The 19,722-nt window shown below is 39.6% G+C and overlaps 1 protein-coding gene across 1 annotated transcript in view; it reads left to right on the top strand.

Moving 5' to 3' along the window:
* The window catches only part of Slc39a12 (solute carrier family 39 member 12), a 91,671-nt gene extending 72,232 nt beyond the window's left edge, over positions 1-19,439 (top strand). Inside the window, exon 13 of the mRNA XM_051151296.1 lies at positions 18,887-19,439. Within this exon, the coding sequence (XP_051007253.1) occupies positions 18,887-19,015 (129 nt within the window). The 3' untranslated portion in view covers positions 19,016-19,439. The remainder of the gene's footprint in view (positions 1-18,886) is intronic.
* The last annotated feature ends 283 nt before the right edge of the window (positions 19,440-19,722 follow it).

Genomic DNA, 19,722 nt, shown 5'->3' with positions numbered 1-19,722 from the left:
CGTGATGACCTCACACTCACGACTTAATTAATTCCTTATGTGGTTTGAATATGATGTATGTGTGACAGGTTCATATATTAAATGCTTGGCCCACAACTGGGTGGATGATTTGTGAGGTACTAGTGACTTTTTTCCTTATCAATCAATCAATCAATCAATCAATCAATTTACTTATTCATTCACTTTATATCCTGATCTTAGCCTCCTCCCTCTTCTCCTCCCAGTCCTACCCACCCTCTTTCCCTCCCTCTTCCCCTTATCTCCCTCCCTTTGTCCTCAGAAGAGGAAAGCCCCCCCAACCCACCCCAGTAGATCAAGTTGCATTAGAACTGAGCACTTCCTCTTCCAAAGTGGCCTGGCAAGGCAGCCCCGGGCAGGGGGACGTGATTGAAATGCAGGCAACAGAATCCATATCAGAGACAGCTCCCCTTCCCCTTGCAAGGGGACCCACATGATGACCAAGCTGCCCGTTGGCTGGTTATATATGTGTAGGGGGCCTAGGTCCAGTCCATGCATGGTCCTTGGTTGGTGCTTCAGTCTCGGCAAGCCCTTCTGGGCCCTAGTTAGCTGGCTTTGTTGGTCTTCGTGTGTAGCTTCAGTCCCCTTTGGGTCCTTCCACAAGACTCCCTGTGCTCCTTCCAAGGTTTGACTGTGAGTCTCAACATCTATTTCTATCCTCTTCTGGGTGGAGCCTCTCAGAGGACAGCTATGCTAGGTTCCTGTCTGTAAGCACAGCATAGTATCATTAATAGTGTCAGGGGTTATTTCTATCCTATGGGGTAGATCTTAAGTTGGGCCAGACATTGATTGGACATTCCCTCAATCTCTGCTCTGTTTTTATCCCTGCATATCTTATAGGCCGGGTAAAGTTTGGGCAGAAGTTTTTGAGGGTGGGTTGGTATTTGATCCCTCCACTAGGAGACCTGTCTATTTAGAGGGTAGCCTCTTCAATTTCCAAGACTCCTGCTACTAGGAGTCTCAGCTATAGTCACCCACATATTCTCCCAGCAACCTACCTTGTCGTGGTTCTCCAGCTTGCCACAGAGATGCACCTGCCCACGGTTGCCTCTTCTCTGCAATCCCTCTATCCTCCTGTCCCTGATCTCCCAAGGTCTAATCCCCACCCTCATTTCTTCCTATGGTCCATCTCCTACCTTGTTCCCTCTCTTAATCTGCTTCCGCTGTCTATTCTAGTTCCCCTTCTTAGTGATATTTAAGCATCCTCCCCTGGTTCCTCCTTGTTACTTAGCTTCTTTGGGTCTGTGAATTGTAGTATGGTTATCCTAACTATATGGCTAAAATCCACTTATAAGTGAATATATATCATGTGTACCTTTCTGGGTCTGGGTTACCTCACTCAGGATGATCTTTTCTAGTTTCCTCCATTTGCCTGCAAATTCCATGATGCACTTGTTTTTAATAGCTGAGTAGTATTCCATTGTGTAAATGTACCACAGTTTCTTCATCCATTCTTCAGCTGAGGCACACCTAGCTTCTTTCAAGTTTCTGTTTATTATGAACAAGGCAAATTTACTTGTTGTATGGTAGAGCACCTTTTGGGTATGTGCACAGAAGTGGTGTCACTGGGTCTTCAAGTAGAACTATTCTCAATTTTCTGAGAAAGCAGCACATTGACTTTCCAAGTGTTTGTACAAGTTTTTACTCCCACAAACAATGGAGGAATGTTCCTCTTTCTCCATATCCTTGCCAGTATGTTATAAATATTTTGTGAGAAATAATTTTTATACACACAATAGAAATTGTATACACATAAGTCCTCCTAGTCCGGAGGAGCCTGGGACTGTGTTAACTACTGCCAAAGGAGACTTATAGACGTCACTAAGTTTTAAATGTTTGAAGATGACTCTTGAAACTAGAAAACTGTGGCTTGGATATGATCAGGGGGAAAAAGCTCAAATGATGAAATGAAGGTCAGAGACATATAGCATTGCTGGCTTTAAGGACAGAGGAAGAGGCCAAGAGCCAGGGAACATGGGTGCTCTCCAGTCTAGAAGATGGAAATGAGAGGAAAACTGACTCTTTTCCAAAGCTTAATAAAGGAGTCCAGCCCTGATGGCAGAAGAATCTTAGCCTGGCAAGACTCTTGCTAAAATTGGGACTTACAAAACTATAAGATAGGACGTTTTTTATTGTTTCAAGGCACCCAGGTTGTGGTCATTTGTTAATAGCAGCTGTTGAAAACTAATCCATCCCTTTGGTACTAACTTAAGTTTAGATGTAATTGGAAATGGAGACAGCTTTGTAAACTCATCCTTTTCTGTCTGAGAAACTAAACTTCCTTCTGAGAAAATTCTCGGAATTGAGAGTTCACAGGGTTTCTCAGATGCAGTTTCTCTCCATTTAGTAAGTCCCTTGGTGTGACAGGGAATGAGCCCTCCAAGTACCTTCTTCAGCAGTTTGGAGAGAGGCACTTCATTTTAAGTGAATATCATGTATTCTATAATAATTAATTAATTAATTCTTAAAAGAATTACATGGTTATGCCAGGGAAAGTTTATTTTTGGAGCTGAGGCAAAGTCTCAAACCTTTAGGCATTTTTCCTAAGGTTTTAGATCCTGCAGTCAGTTTCTATAGCAACAAGTGAGTAGAAACCTCAAGGGACTCTGACTGCAGTTGTAACTAGAGATGTTCCTGCATTTGGGGGGAACTGGACAACTGCCCATGGTTCACTATGTTAATAGAACTCATGGAGGCTGGAGATCTCAAATTCAGTGGGGTGACTGCGGAAAGAAGAAAAAAAAAATCAAGCTGAATTCAGGTACCACTTCCATGAAAATCTAAGGCAAATCAGTTGAGAACACAGGCATTTCTTCATCTCTGTAGCTTCAGTTAACCACAGGCCAGAGAACCTGGAAAAGAATTCCGTCTCTACTGGACACGGGCATTTCTCTTGTCACTGTTCTCTAAGCAGTTCAGAGTACAAATTATTTATATGGTATCTTTTCCTCTGGTCTTATCAATGAGCTACAATTGACTGATAGTACAGAGGAGGGATGTATGTTGATTATATGCAAATGTTGAGTTACTTTATGTAAGGTACGTGAGCATCTTCAAATTGTGGCATCACAGGGAATCCACGGAAACAGTGCCTCCTGGATGCCAAGGGATGACTAGAAGCCCGGTTTCCAATCCTAAACCTCTACACACACACCTGCCAATCAACATATCACAGATTCTTGAATTATTTTTTCTGCCCTCACCTCACACATTTTGGAAGTTCCCTTGTAATCGCTTGTCCCTTTCAAGACTATAATTTTTCTTAAAATATATGCCTCATGTAACAATGGGAGAAGAAAAGCCAGAGAGAAGGCCATTGTTTAGAGGAATTCATTAGCTACTGTACATCAGTGCCATACTGACATCAGTGCCAGTATGACAATTTGACAGTTATTTTTTCGAGGAATTGTTAAACTATTTTCCTCTGTAGCTGCACCAGTTTAGATGATCACCCAACAAAAGAAAGAGTGTAATTTCCTCATATCCTCACCTACGTGTGTTATTTTCACAAATATATTATTTTTTAAAGTGTTTGGCTGTTGTAGATTACATATTAGCATCTCTAGAAAATCCAAACATTAACTCTTGTCTCTAGAATGATGATATTGAAAGAGAGGGCTTTGATGGTAGCTAGGGTTGATAGGGTCAAGTTGATAAAGCTTAGTGTCTCAGATGAAGAGAGTGAAATGGGTAGTCTCTAGCCTATGTGAGTGAACATACAAGAGAAGGCATAATTTCACAAATCAGTACTAGACATAAAAGTCCACAGACTCTACAGGTGACCTGGTTTTGTATTTTCTAGGCTTAGAGTTATGTAAATATAATTAATGTTGTTGAAAGTGCCCCAGCAGTTAGCACACTGGAGCTACACACACTGACAGAAGAGCTGGTCTGTAGATACAAATCTGCCTCCTTGCAGGCTTCACTGGCTTTATTCTAAAGAGGAGTGGCCCTAGGAAACACCTCCTGTTATTGTTAGTCATCTGTGTATCTTCTTTGAAAGTTTTTATTCAAGTTCTTTGCTTATTTCTTCTATTGAGTTGTTTGAATTCCTTATATGTTCTGAATACTGCCTGTTTTATACACATGGATTGCCTATATTTTCCCATTCCATTGACTTGCTGTTAAGTCTGCACAAAGATTATTTTTTTAATTTCTAAAGCTACAGGTTTTTTTTTCAGTGCATCAAATTTTATTTTTTTTTCATAACATATTTTTTTATTAATTTATTCTTGTTACACCTCAATGGTTATCCCATCCCTTGTATCCTCCCATTCTTTCCTCCCTCCCATTTTCCCCTTACTCCCCTCCCCTATGACTGTTCCTGAGGGGGACTTCCTCCCCCTTTATATGCTCAAAGGGTATCAAGTCTCTTCTTGGTAGCCTGCTATTCTTCCTCTGAGTACCACCAGGTCTCTCCATCCAGGGGACATGGTCAAATATGAAGCACCAGAGTACGTGTGAAAGTCATACCCCACTATCCACTCAACTATGGAGAATGTCCTGTCCATTGGCTAGATCTGGGTAGGGCACCAGCCAAGGGCAATACAGGCCATAAAGCTACAGGTTTTAATTTAACTTTTTTGAGAATTTCATATACTGGTATTACTTTTACATCATTTTTGCACTTTTTTAACCCCTCTCTAACCTGTCCACATATCCCCAGCGACCTCTCAAATTATTGACTCTTTCTACTTCTGTTATTATTTTTATACATACATACACATACATATACATATACCCACACAAATACACACACACACACACACACACACACACACACACACACACACACACACACCTTTTTGAGTCCATTTGGTGATGCTCATATGTGTTTGTGTTTCAGGCTACTCAGGATTGGATAAACTAAAAGGAGCTCATCCCTAGATAAGACTATTTTCCTCTCTCCCAGCAACTACTAATTGCCTATAGCTCTTCATCTATGGGTGTGGCCTGATGAGATTACCTTCATCTTGTTAGCATGTCAACTGGTTTTGTCATTTTGCAGGGCTTTTTTTAGGGAGAAGATTGTTGAGATTTAATGGGTACAGATTTCCTGTAATATGTAGAAGATAATGTCTTGTAGCAATCGTCCTGCCTACCGGGATCCTATTCTAGGATGCTCTCTGAGCCTTAGGAGTAGGAGACACATAAACCTTAGGAGTTGGAGATGCATTATAGATACATTACTTGGAGCCCAGAAAAACTCTATGATCCATTCTTTGTGTTTGACTAGGTGGATATTTTTGTAATAATCTGTATCTGATGCTAAATAAAACTTCTTTGATGAGAATGAAAGCTGTACACCCCTGTGCATATAATGATAGAATTTGATTATGTTCACTTTATATACATTACTCTGCTTTCCCCTGAGTTTCATATCCTAAAAAAATCAGTGACAAATTAATTTTTATGAACCTGTATATTTTTCTTTTAAGAATTTTGAATCTTATATTTTTAAGTTTTTGGTCTCTTTTGTTTAGTGATTTGTTTACATTTTTAAATTTGTTCACTTTACATCTCTATTATAGTCTCTCCCTCATCACCTCCCAGCCCCACCCTCCCTCCCTCAGCCCTCTCCCTCACTTCCCTTATAAAGGGGGGAGCTCTCCTTCCCTAGCATCTGACCCAGCTTGTCAAGCCTCATCTGGACTGTCTGTATCTTCTTCCTCTGTGGCCTAGCAAGGTCGCTCCATCCAGGGGAAGTGATCAACAATGGGCACCAGAGTCCATGTCAGAAGCAGGTCCTACTCCCCAGATTGTGGGACCCACAAGGAGACTCTACTGCTTATTTACTACATCTGAGCAGAGGATCTACGTCCTCACCATACATGGTCCTTGGTTGGTGCATCAATCTCTGCAGCACCCCACCCCTTCCTCCGCCTGGATTTGTTGACTCCATTGGTCTCCTTGTAGAGTTCCCATCCCCTCTAGGTCCTTCTATCTCCAAACTCTTCCAAAAGACTCCCTGCACTCCACCCTGAAGTTTGACTGTATGTCTCAGGGTCTGCTTGGATGCCCCGCTGGGCGGAATCTTTCATAGGACCTCTGTGGTAGGCTCCCAACCTGTTCTTTCTCTTTAACAGATTCCTGAGTCTATTCTATTTGTCCTTCTGAATGAGAATTAAGCATCCTCCCTAAGGTCCTCCTTATTATTTAGTTTCTTTAGGTCTGATTATAGTGTGGTTTCCTTTATTATGTGGCTAATATCCTCTTATAAGTGAGTATATACCATGCATGTCTTTCTGGGTCTGGGTTACCTTACTCAGGATGATCATTTCTAGTCCATCCATTTGCCTGCAAATTTTAAGATTTACATGTTTTTAATAGAAGAATATTTAACCATTTTACAGCCTGATCCCAGCCTCGTCCTTCCTCTCCTCACAGCCCTATGCTCACACAACCACCCCCACCCCATTCTCCCTTCTCCTTCTCAGAGAAGGGGAGGTCCCAAGAGGTATCAAGCCTCCCAGGCACCTGAAGTTGCAGTATGACTAAGTGCGTGCTCTCCCATTGAGGCCTGACAAGGCATCCCAACTAGAGGAAAGGGATCCAGAGGCAGGCAAAAGAGTCAGAGACAGCCATTACTCCCATTGTGAGGGGACCCATATGTTGACTAAACTGCACATCTCCTACACCCCTGCCCCCAAGAGACCAGGTGATTTTACTCTGTAGTTCTTCCTGTGATGTCCTTGACCCCTCTAGCTCTATCAATCCTTCCTTCCACACTTCAATAAAACTCCCTGAGCTCTGTCTATTGTTTGACTATGGGTTCCTGCATCTATTTCTATTAGTTGCTGGATGAAGTGACTAAGAGACATCATAGCATGATATCATCAATAGTGACCAGGGTTGGCTCTCTCCCATCAGGTAGGTGTAAAGTTGGTCCAGTCATTGATCTGTCATTTCCTCAATCTCTGTTCCATCTTAATCCCTACACATCTTGTCGGCAAGACCAATTTTGGGTTGAAGGTTTTATGGGTAGATTGGTATCCCTCTCCATCCACTGGAAGTCCCACCTGGATACAGGAGGTGGTGTCTTAAGGCTCCTTAACCCCTTCTGCTAGGAATCTCAGCTAGGGTCATCCCCATAGGCTCCTGGGAGCCTCCCCAGGATGCCCCTCATCATAATTTCCAGTCTCTCTTCCAGTCCTCCCTCCCCCCGCCCCCCGCTGTTTGGGTATATGTCTAGGAGTGGTATAGCTGGGTCTTGAGGTAGAGCTACTCCTAATTTTCTGAGAAATCTCCAGATTGATTTCCAAAGTGGCTGTACAGGTTTGAACTCCCACCAGCACTGGAGGGGTGTTCCCCTTGTTCCACAATCTCCCCATCATGTGCTATCACTTGACTTTTTGATCTTAGACATTCTGACAAGCGTAAGATGGAATCTCAGAATTGTTTTGATATGCAGTTCCCTGATGACTAATGACACCGAATATTTCTTTAAGTGCTTCTCAGCCATTTTGAGATTCTTCTGTTGAGAATTTTCTGTTTAGCTCTGTGCCCCACTTTTTCAGTTGGATTATTTTATTTGTTGGTGTTTAATTTCTTGGGTTCTTTATATATTTTGGTTATTAGCCCTCTGTCAGATGTATGGCTAGTGAAGATCTTTTCCCAGTCTGTAGGCTCCCGTTTTGTCCTATTGCCAGTGTCCTTTGCCTTACAGAAACTTTTCAGTTTCATGAGGTACCATTTATTAATTGTTGATCTTAGTGCCTGAGCTGTTGGTGTTCTGTTCAGAAAGTTGTCTCCTATATTAATATATTAAAGGCTATCCCCCATTTTTTCTTCTATTAGATTTAGTGTATCTGGTTTTATATTGAGGTTTTTGACCCACTTGAATCTTAGTTATGTTCACGGTGATAAATATGGGTCTATTTGGATTGTTCTACATATAGAGATCACCAGATCTACATATAGATCAGCACCATTTGTTGCAGATGCTGTCTTTTTTTCTGTTATGGTTTTGGCTTTGTTGTCAAAAATCAGGGGTCCATAGGTATGTGGGCTTATTTCTGTGTCTTAAATTTGATTTCATTGATCAACTTGTCTGTTTTTATGCCAATACCTTGCAGTTTTTATTACTAATGTTTTGTAGTACAGTTTGAAATCAGGAATGGTGATACCTCCAGAAGTTCTTTTATTGCACAGAATTGTTTTAGCTATCTTGGTTATGTTTTTTACATACAAAGTTGGGGATTGTTCTTCCCAGATCTGTAAAGAATTGTGTGGGAGTTTCAATGGAAATTGCATTGAGTCTGTAGATTGTTTTTGGTAAGATAGCTATTTTTACTATGTTAATCCTACTGTTCCATGAGCATGGGAGATCTTTCCACCTTTTGATATCTTCTTCAACTTCTTTCTTCAGAGACTTGAAGTTCTTGCCATATAGATCTTTCACTTGTGTGGGTAGTTGCACCAATGTATTTTATATTATTTATGGCTATTGTGAAGAGTGTTATTTCCCTAATTTCTTAGCCCATTTGTCTTTTGTACACAGGAGGGCTACTTATGTTTTTGAGTTAATTTTGTATTCAGCTACTTTGCTGAAGGTGTTTATCAGCTGTAGGAGTTACCTGGTAAATTTTTGGGGGTTACTTTTGTATACTATCATATCATCCATAAGTAGCAATACTTTGACTTCTTCCTTTCCAGTTTGTTTCCCCTTGATCTACTTCAGTTGTTGTATTGCTCTTGCTAGAACTTCAAGTACTATATTGAATAGATATGGAGAGAGTGAGCAGCCTTGTCTTGTCCCTGATTTTAGTGGAGTTGCTTTAAGTTTCTCTCCATTTAGTTTTATGTTGGCTATAGGCTTGCTATATATTACCTTTATGGTGCTTGTGTAGGCCTCGTTTCCCTGATCTCTTCAAGACTTTTAACATGAAGGGGTGTTGGATTTTTGACAAAGGCTTTTTCTGCATCTAATGAGATGATCATGTGGTTTTTTTCTTTCAGTTCATTTATATGGTGGATTACATTGATGGATGTTGAACCATCCCTTCATGCCTGGGATAAAGCCTACTTGATCTTGGTGGATGATGTTTTTGATATGTTCTTGGATTTGGTTGGCTGGTGTTTTATTGCATAGTTTTGTGTTATTGTTCATAAGGGAGAGTGGACTGAAGTTCTCCCTCTTTGTGTGGTTTAGGTACCAGGGTGACTGTGGCCTCATAGAATGAGTCTCCTACTATTAATGTGTGGGGTTTGATATGTGATTTAAGCTTTCTTTTACAAATGTGTGTGTCCTTGCATTTGGGGCATAGATGTACAGAATTCAGATGTCATCTTGGTAGAGTTTTCCTTTTATGAGTATGAAGTGTTTTCCCCATCTCTTTTGATTAATTTTGCTTGAAAGTCTATGTTATTATAAATTAGAATGGCTACGCCAACTTGCTCCTTGGGTCTTTTTGTTTCAAAACCCTTTTTCCAGCCTTTACTCTGAAGTAATGTCTATCATTGTTACTGAGGTATGTTTTCTGCATGCAGCAGAGTTATTAATCATGTTTTTGTATCCAGTCTATTAGCCTGTGTCTTTTTATTGAGGAATTGAGTCCATTGATGTTGAGATATATTTATTTTGATTTTGGTGTTCTTAGTGTGTGTGTTTTTCTGTGTGCTTCCCTTCCTTTGTTTTTGCTGGTGTGGACTTATTTATTTTAAATTTTCTTAGATGTAGTTAGCCTCCTTGGATTGGAGTTTTCCTTCTAGTATTTTCTGTAGGCCTGGACTTGTGGATCAATATTGTTTAAAATTTTCTTGGAGTATCTTGTTTTCTCCATCTATGGTGATTGAGAGTTTTGCTTGGTGACAGAAAATGGATCAAGATAATTTTATCTAAAAAGTGGTTAACTGGGACTGGGGAGAAGACTCAGTTAGTAAAGTGTTGGGCTCCTAGCAACCTTGTAAAATATGGGAGGTGTGGCATACACCTGTAATCCCAGCAATGTCTGGTGGTGGTGTGGCACAGAAAAAAGGGTATCCCTAGGACTTGCTAGCTCCAGTTTAGTGAGAGACACTGTCTCAAAACATACGATACAAAGTGATAGAATAAGACACTCAACATTGACATCAACCTGACATCTCTGCACACTCACACATAGGTGAGTATACTTATACACACATGTGACCCTTCCACATGTGCCTCCCCATATATCCCCCCACAAATGCCCCTTCATGTGTGTATACAAGGCCAACTAAAGTTTCATTGTGTCCTTAGAGTTTACATTAGATATGTGATCTTTTTCAGAATAATTTTTGAGAATGCTGTAAGTTCTTAATATTTTACCTTTGGCTGCATTGCTTCAGAATCATTTGTTGAGCTGGGTCTATTTCTGACTTTTACAGAGTATCAACTTATCTATTGCTTTGCCAGTGCAAAGCCTTGATGCTGGGTAATAACTTTCCAACTTTGCTCTTGTTTTTCAATACTGAGCTGGTATTTTGGGTCTTTTGTCTCTTGCTATAAATGTTAGCTTTCATTTATTGTTATCTAATTTCATTAAATGTCTTTAATTTGTTTAATCTAACATTTCTTTTGTTCTGATTACTTTGGATTTAAGTTTCTCTTTTCATAGTTTACTAAGATCAAAGTTTAGAATATTAAACGTTCCTGTTATATAATATCTATATTCAATACAGTGAATTTCTCCTTACTGCTTTTCTTTATCCCATAAATTGTGATAAAATTTATTTCACTTTTTCTTACTTAAAAATTTTAGCTATTCCTAAGGTTTGTTCATTAACTTAAGGTCTGTTATTTAGAAGTGGATTTTACCTCTAGCCTTTTGGGTTTTTGTTTTTTGAAGTCTCTTTGTTATACATATCTAGTTTAATTGCATGAGCAGATTAACATGGCTTGTATTCTTTAAAGTTTGCCAACATGTGTCTTATGACTTGAAATGGTTTGTCTTGCAGAATAGTCTATGTGACTATAAAAGACTTTGTGATCTCGTCTCCCCGCATGGAGAAGCCTATGAATGTCAGTTATATTCAGTTGATTGATGTTGCTTCTGAATTCAATGTCTTTCTCACAGAGAGGAGTTAAAGTCTTCAGTTAAAATAGTACATTAGAACAGGTGAGGTGGGTGACTCAGAGGATAAAGGTCTACTTTCACTCCTGAAAACCTGAGCTCAAACCTCAGGACGCACATGATAGGAGAAAACCAATTCCTGCCTGTTGTCCTCTGACCTCCACACACGCGGTGGCATATGAACCCCTCACACAAATAAATAACTAATATAAGAAAGCCAAAATAAAATTATATATTAATATGTTGCTCTGTTTGGGTCTAATAGTTTTTGCCTCACATGTACTGATGCTGTGTTTAGGTGTATTCATTCACTGAAGATTTTATGTCTTCCTGGAGTACTGCCTTTTATCATATGGAATGGTCCTTTTCCTCCTGATAGCTTTTCTGGTTTTGAAGCTTTCTCTGTCCAGAGTTAATACAGCTGCTGTAGCAATTTAGTAGAATTGGTAAGGTGAATCCTTGTCATGCCTGCCTTTGTAACCAAGAAGTGCCAAAGCTGTGCTTCTTGTAGACAGTCTATCATTGAGTCTTGCTTTTTGAGCCACTCGGATGTCTTTTGATTGGCAGCTCAGACCACTGCCCTTATGGGGAGTACTGGCACATTTGTATTAGCATTTTATGCTGTTGCTTGATGACATTTTAAAAGATTTTATGTGTATGGGTGTTTTGTCTACAGGCATGTTTGTGCACTATATGTATACCCAGTGCTCACAGAGGAGGGAAGAGGGATAGATGCCAAGGAATTGTGTTACTGGTAGTTGTGAGCTGCCATGTGGGTGCTGGGAATCACGCCCAGATTCTCCAGAAGAACAGCTTGTGCTCCTTAACCACTGAGCCATCCCTCCATCCCTTATTATCCTTCTATATTAGTACTTGTCTTTGAGTTGCAATATAAATTTACAACAATTTCATGTCTACTTTATAAAAACCTCTCTATTGTTGTGGTAGTAATGAAATAACAAGAATAAAAGCTATTTAACTTCACTCACTCATTCTTTAATCATATACTTATATGTAGGTATACAGTCTCTGTGAGGCCCTAGAGGATCAGGTTAGTTGATTTTTGTAGGTTACAGGAGGTGTAGAGTCCTCACCATAGACTCCTAGGAGCCTTCCTGTCTCAGAGATACATGCCCATTGAGTTCCCAGCCTCCCCACACCTGATCCCTACCCCTGTTTCCCTCCACACCCACTCTCCCACCCAGTTCCTTACCTTCATCTACTTCAGATGTCTATTTTATTTCCCCTTCTGAGTGAGCCTCAAGCATCCTCCCTTGTACACTCCTTGTTACTTACCTTCTATGGGTCTGTGGGCTGTAGGATGGCTACCTTGAACTTTATGGCTAATGTCCACCTATAGTGAGTACACGCTATGTTTGTCTTTCTGGGTCTGGGTTACCTCACCCGGGATAATATTTTCTAGTTCCATCCATTTGCCTGCAAATGGCATCATGTCTTTGTTTTTAATAATGTTCCATTATGTAAATGTACCACAGTTTCTTTATCCATTCTTCAGTTGAGGGACATCTATGTTGTTTCCAGTTTCTGGCTATTATAAATAAAGCTGCTAGGAACATAGTTGAGCAAGTGTGTTTGTATGGTGGAGCATCTTTTGGGTATATGGCCAGCAGTGGTATAGCTGGGTCTTGAGGTAGAGGTGTTCTCAGTTTTCTGGAAAAAAAAAAAAAAAACACCAATCCCTTGCCTGCTGGACACCCCTAGGAAGCTCAGTGATGGTTAGCTCCACCCTGTCCCCTGTGAGCTCCATGTCCAAACCCTCAGCACAACCTACATTTTTATAGTTTCTTAAAGCAAGGTCTCTCACTGAACCTGGGGCTCATTTTTTTGGATATACTGCCTGTCTCATCCCCTTGCACTGGAGTCACAGATCGGAACCACCACACCTGGCTTTCTTCTTAAATGTGAGGGCTGTGAATCTGAATTCAGGCTCCCACACTTGCTCAGCAAGCCCTTTACCCCCTGAGCCAATGTCAGCAGTCTCCTCCTTCACTTTTGAATGATAATTTTATATAATATGTAGAATTCTGTTTGTGTATTATTTCTTTACTATTTGAGTGTTTCACTCCACCCTTTTGTTTCTGGCCTCTCCAGACTTTCTCTATGGCTGCCATTTACATTTGTTTAAAGTAAGGTAGTGTGGTTTCTTGCAAGACTGTCTAAAGTTTGAAAATTATTTATCTAGATATAGAAATTTTGGACATTTTTACTGCTTGGTAGTCTCTGAATTTTCTGTATAATTAGTCTCTTGACATTCCTTTTGGAAAATTATTGGTTACAACTCTTTCAGAGATTGAATTCTTTCCTTTCTCTTCACCATGGTTCATATACCTTTTGTAGTTTTCAAATTTCTCAGATAGCCTGTGTCATCCTGGTCTTCCTGCTGTCTGCTTTTGTTGAAGTTTTCTTGTGTGTTTTTCTTGAGCTCAGACCTCCTTTCTATGGCTGTGGCTGGTCCACTATTGAGCTCACCAATCACATTCTTTTCAGCTACAGTATTTTATCTCTAGTATATGTCTTATGGTTTCATCTTTGAATTTCCACCTCTCTGCTTACCCATTTATTATTGTTTGTTGTTTTCATTTAATTCCTTAACTTGTTGATTGCAATGTTTAAAATTTTCTGGTCTAGAAATTCCAAAATTCCTGCTCTCTCTCTATTCTTTTCATTTATTATGAACTAATTTTGCTTTGTTCAGAGTTGGGCCTAATATACTGAAAAACATTGAGTTAAACTGGCCTTTAGTAATGGTGAAGCAAGATGAGAGGAAGTTCTATATTCGGGTTGAATATTTTATTATTTTTGAATTTTTTATTATTAGTGTTAATTTTCTGGGTACATACCCCACTGTCCACATGGAGGTCAGAAGACAACATTGAGGAGTCAGTTTTATCCTGCCACAGGTAGGTCTTGGGGACCTAAACTCTGGTCATCAGACTTGCCATCCCCTATTCACCATTTTGCCTACCGTTGTTTTGGCTTTGTTTTCTTTTTTGAAGTGAGATCTTGATACATGAATATTGTTGGTTCAGGCCTCCTTCAAATTCATGATCCATTTTCTCCAGCATCTTGGGTGCTAGGTTTGTGCCAGCATCCTTAGATGTTGATAAGTCCCTGTTAAGTCTGCGGTCCTCGTCTGTGCTTGTGATGTTTCATACATGCTTGTCATCCCTCCTCCCCACGTAGAACAGAATGGCTCCAGGTAATTAGTTAGGTGGGCCCTATCTGCAAGGTGTAGGATATTAAAGGTCAAGGAAAACCGATTACCTTAGACTTTGCTTAGCCAATCCCCATGGGCAGTCCTCATTAGAAAGAGTAGAAAACCTGGCTTATTTGACAGTAACTACATTGCCTTTACCCCTGCCAGAAGCAAGAGATTTTTTTTCCTCCATGTCTTTCACTCTGAGGACCTTTAGGACTCCTACATGTAAAACTCACAAAAGGTCGAGGACCCCTTCCGGAGTTTAAAACGTTTAAGTTTATCCACACAGGCCTTCAGGAAGTTTACCTGTGGAGGTCCGGAGACCTGATCCAGGCTGCCCCATAAGCCGATCCACTCAGCACACCAGCTGTAGCTCCAGTAAGACTTGATGCTTTGGGATTTGTTTGTCTGTTTCATTTGGTCTGATTTGTACATATGAAGAGACAGAAACAAGTTCTATGCTCCTTCAATAAGCTAGAGGACAGAAAGCTCTGACAGTGATTTCCTCGTTCCCTTTCAGTAGCATAAGACACACACACACACACACACACACACACACACACACACACACACACACACATCGTTGTGCTTTTCTCACTTCCTCCTATTACCTTGCTTTGTCCATTCTATGTTGGTCTCCTTTGTTCCCCAAGTAGTTTTTCCTCTGGATTCCAAATCTGATAGAAAACATACACTATCGAGTCTGGCTTATTTTGCTTGACATGGTGAACTTCTCTTCCATCCATTTCATCCCAATGATATAATTTTATTTTACTCATTGCCTCAGCAAATGTATATGCTCCACATTCTCTTTGTCCATTTATTGTTGATGGGCCTCTAGGGAGGATCTACATGTTGGCAGTTGTGAGTAGTGCTGCAACAACCATGAGGGCGTACCTATCTTGGTGGCATGCTGACTTAGATCCCTTAGAGTGCATATCCTGGGGTAGTATAGTTGCATTGTAGCAGTTTTCATTTAGTTTACTGAACACAACTGAAACAAAACAGAGGTGGGCACAATAGCTGAGAGGGTAAAGGCACTCAATAGCAATGCCGGTTTCCACATGGGCAGAGTTAGAATCCCCTGTCTTTGTTTCTTGAGCACTGAGATTACAGGCAGCAGCTACACCTATCTAGTTTTATGGAAGTTCAGGAATCCAAACTGTGGTCCTTACACTTGTATGACAAAACTTTATCCACTGAATCATATCCCCACCCCCTCTATTGTTTTTTTTTATGTTAGCCATTCTTTTCAGCATAAACTAAACACTATCTCCAAAATAAATCAATAGATAATGCAGTATAGCTCCAATCTGTATTTCTACGAAAGCTAAGGATGTGAAATATGTTTCATATACCATTTCATATATATCTATATATAGAGAGAACCCTCTGTCAGTTCATTCACACATTTATAGAGTGAATGCTTTGGAGCTCTTGTGTTTACTCTTGAGTTCTCTTTGTGTGTGTGTGTGTGTTTTGTGTGTATGCTTGTGTGTCTGTGTGTATGTTTGCATGTGTGTGTGTTGTTTTTTTTTTTTTTTTTTTAAGTACAGTACCTGGGCACATTTTTAGAAACCTTTAATCCCAGAACTCAGGGAGGCAGAGGCAGGCAGATCTGTGTGAGTTCAAGGCCAGTGTAGTCTACAAAACAAGTCCAGGACAGCCAAGGCTACACAGAGAAACCTCGTCTCAGATAAACAAAAACAAAACCAAGCAAAAAACCAAAACCAAACAAACACAAAAGACAAATAAAAAATAAAATAAAATGTACAATATTTCAGTTCTAATTCCTTGGAATTCAAGGAGACTTTTCTTAAAGCCTTAAATTCTTGCTAAGAATTTTCAAAATAGGGGAAAATATATGCCCTTGAAAATTAATTCCCATTATTTCTTTGAAAAGTTACTGAATTCGGAAAGATTAGGAATGGGTTCTTAGAGTTGAGAAGAGCTAATCAGATGTGGCTTGCCCTTTGTCATTTTATATTTATCTCTCTTAAAAAGTCTCTCCATAATAGTCTCTGGTGTTTTGTACATGTCTGTGACTTCTATGTCTTCCCATGGACTTGCTTAAAGGGACAAATGTTGTCTCAAAAGCAAATCTGCTGTATTCTGTCACCAAACTGTTTTAGCATGGACAGAGGACACTCAGACAGGTCCCCCTATTAAAGTTAAAACTTCCATATAGGGTTACAAATTCATAAAAGTTTTTAAAGTATAATTTTCATTGTTTGTTCACATCTGCTGGGTAAGGCAGTCTGTCTTTGTAGATTTTTAATTCACATTGTGTGTCTCAGAAACGTAGAACTAGCTGCATGGTGTCTTTGTAGCACAGATGCCACCAGATTTGTGTTCTGTCCTGTATTTTTATAATTTTCTTTACATGGAGTGACAGTTTTCTATCTAGTAAACACCTTTTAACAATGTTATTTTCCACTTTTTCTAGTGATATAAGAAGGTATTTGCATAACAAGCAAGGATGAATTTCAGATAGAGTTGGCTTTTGAGCTCCTGAGTGAGCTGTTATGGCTCTGGCCCTGGATCTGGTATCATATCTGTCTAGCTGTGGATGGGCTATTATCTTCCCAGACACATGCTTTCCACATAACTGATAGGAGCTATTTGTTTTATCTCTTGCAGGATTATGAGGAATAAAGGAGATGCAAGAAACATAAGAGAGGGGTGGGGGAGAATGGAATTATATGAAAAACAAATAGAATATACACCAGCTTTTGTAGCTTAGGTGTGCTCAAAGTATATTCTGTGTGAATGTTGTTCTTGGATCATCAAATATTTGTGGTGTTCTTGAGCCTGATGCCATCTGTGTAGAATAGAGGGTTAATAATTTTCTGCCTAGGTGAGGTTCTATGGTTCTTACAAACAGGTGAGTGTCTCTCTGTCAGTTCTATATGCAGTTCTATAGGCTTAGGTTAATAAGTACAGTAACAAATTAAACAGTTGTTTAAATTTTTGTGACTTAGTTTTTGAGACAGACTCTCACGTATCCCAAGCTGCCCATAAACTTTCCATACAGTTGAAGATGGCTTCTGATTCTACTTTCTCCACCTCCAAGTGCTAGGGCTACAGGCACATGCCACTATGGCTGGAGCATGCCATTAATTCAGCCACATTCAATAAATATTAATTATCTTAGCTGCAAACTGAGAAAGAGAGGGAGTCTCAGCTCAGTATTTGGAAATAAGTTTATACAAAATTAAATGAGCCATTAAATGAGCACAGGTGATATAATTGCAGTATAATTATGTTGCCTATTCAGGGAAGTAACTATCAATTTGGTTACTTCCCCTTGATGGGGAGGCCCAGCAGACAAACAGAGGAAGGGGATACAGGCCGTCCTGATAAGACTTCACAGACTGTATTCATATTGTGGGGAGGAGGTCCCCTTCTGTCAGAATCTAGTGGAGGGAAATAGGGCAGAAGGAGGGGGAGTGGGAACAGGAAGATAGAAGTTAGGGGATAACAATTGGGATGTAATCTGAATAAATTATACTTTTTTTTTTTTTTTAAAGAGAAGCTAGTGTACCAGCAGAAAACATGGTGGTTTAGGCTCTTTGTCCTGCATCTTCTGCCCTCTTCTTATATCTCACTCTTATTCTTTATTATAAATAAATATAAGTAAGTTGTTAATTAAAATTATGAAATGGCTTTAAATTATTGACATTAAAAAGATATTGGGTAAGCTCAGTTCACGTTGTTAATTCTTTAAAAATATCACCAAATGTAAGCTCCTAAAAATAAATACTGTCTGCCACACACATAACTTTTAATATACTCAGGATATAAACTAAGTACCAAGATACCAGAAAATAGTTATCTATTTCTGGTTGTCATCACAAGGGACTGGGGGTGCCCATGACATCTAGTATAGCTGCCATCTAGTGGAAACCAAGGACACAGCTGAGCATCCCAGCTGTGGCTGTCAACAATGCCAACATTAAGTTAGATCTCCAGACCACACTGACCTGAGTCTCTACACATTCCAGAGGAAACAGTCATGCCATGACATTCTCTTTGACCCTATCAGGCTAAGAAATTTGAACTAATATATGGGTCAACACTGGGCTCTTCCTACAGAAGCCCAGATGCACCTTTCTTCCGAAATGGTGCTATGACATTTGATAGAAAGGAAATTATTTCCTCTTGTCTCTTTGTGAATAAAATACAGTCCTAGGAAATGATTCCTTTGTTGTTCTAAAGGTCATGGGGAGCCTGTCAAAGGTCTTCTCTTTGACAGGAAATACTCATGAGGGCTTCGCAAGAGCTAGTACATGTAGTTGTTTCATAAGCCTACTGGAAATTGCACCTTTCATGTCTTATCTACATCACATTTAAACATATTTGAAAAACAAAGGAAAAGTCGGCTTCTGCTGACAGCCGTGACATTTAAGAGTTCTTCTAATGACCAGCAAGTGGCTCCATTTAGCTTACTTCTCAAACTCATGGCAAGAATAGGTACTAAACATTGGGTAACTGTTTAGGGAATTTTGAAGGTTATTAAGTTCCAAATAACAGACTCACCCATGCTTTCCCACCAAGCTTTTCTCAGCAGTCGAATATATCTGGAGCTTATTCTGGTTTTTTGTTCTTTTTTTAGCTTCCCGAAATGACTCATGTTCAAACACAGCGACCCTGGATGACGTTCCTCCTGCAGAACGTTGGATTGGTCCTAGGCTGGTTTTCTCTTTTGCTCTTAGCTGTATATGAACAGAATATTAAAATATAAGTTAAGAATCTCTAATGCCTCCCAAAATGAATTCATCTTGTCATAGCTGTTTCTTCTATGTTCTCTATGCTGATCACTAAATTTGGTATTTTTATTTTAGGCACAGAATATGTCTGTTATCTTAACTTATTAATTCTGTATTTTAATTTTTTTCAGAAATATTTAAAAGTTAGTCTATCTTGCATCAAAATGCTTATTTTGTTCTTGACACTGTGATGGACCACAACAATGTTTAGTGTTAGAAATCCCTGAATTCTAGTCAGCTGCAAAAATATTATTTCCCTACAGAAGAATGTTTATTTGTTTTATTTGAAGCAGACATTTTTGTGGTCTCTTTAAATGTTAATAATACATTTGTTTTCTATGTGATTTTTAAACCATAAGCAAATAGAATAATAGAAATGTAATAAAGGCTTGTTCTAATGTAGTGGTTTCAATTACCTTCTGTGCAGTCTTTCCTTACAAGCTAATACAACATGGTCACCTGCAAAAATCAAGGCTTGCTTCATCAGTGCCTATGAATAAATAACTTGGGAAGCCCAATAGACACAGCAGCATATCTATCTGTCCTCCAGAAAAGGTCGGCACACATCTATTCTAGGCAAGAAGAATTGGAAACAAAAGGCAAAGTTCACGAATCAACAAGGTAACAAAGAGTCAAGCAGGAAAATAATGACTCAGCTCTCACAGATTATATAACAGGCCGT

The sequence above is a fragment of the Acomys russatus genome, chromosome 9, assembly GCF_903995435.1.
Source record: "Acomys russatus chromosome 9, mAcoRus1.1, whole genome shotgun sequence".
Lineage (NCBI taxonomy): Eukaryota > Metazoa > Chordata > Mammalia > Rodentia > Muridae > Acomys > Acomys russatus.
The sequence above is the reverse complement of the archived record's forward strand: the minus strand, read 5'-3'. Positions and strand labels throughout refer to the sequence as shown.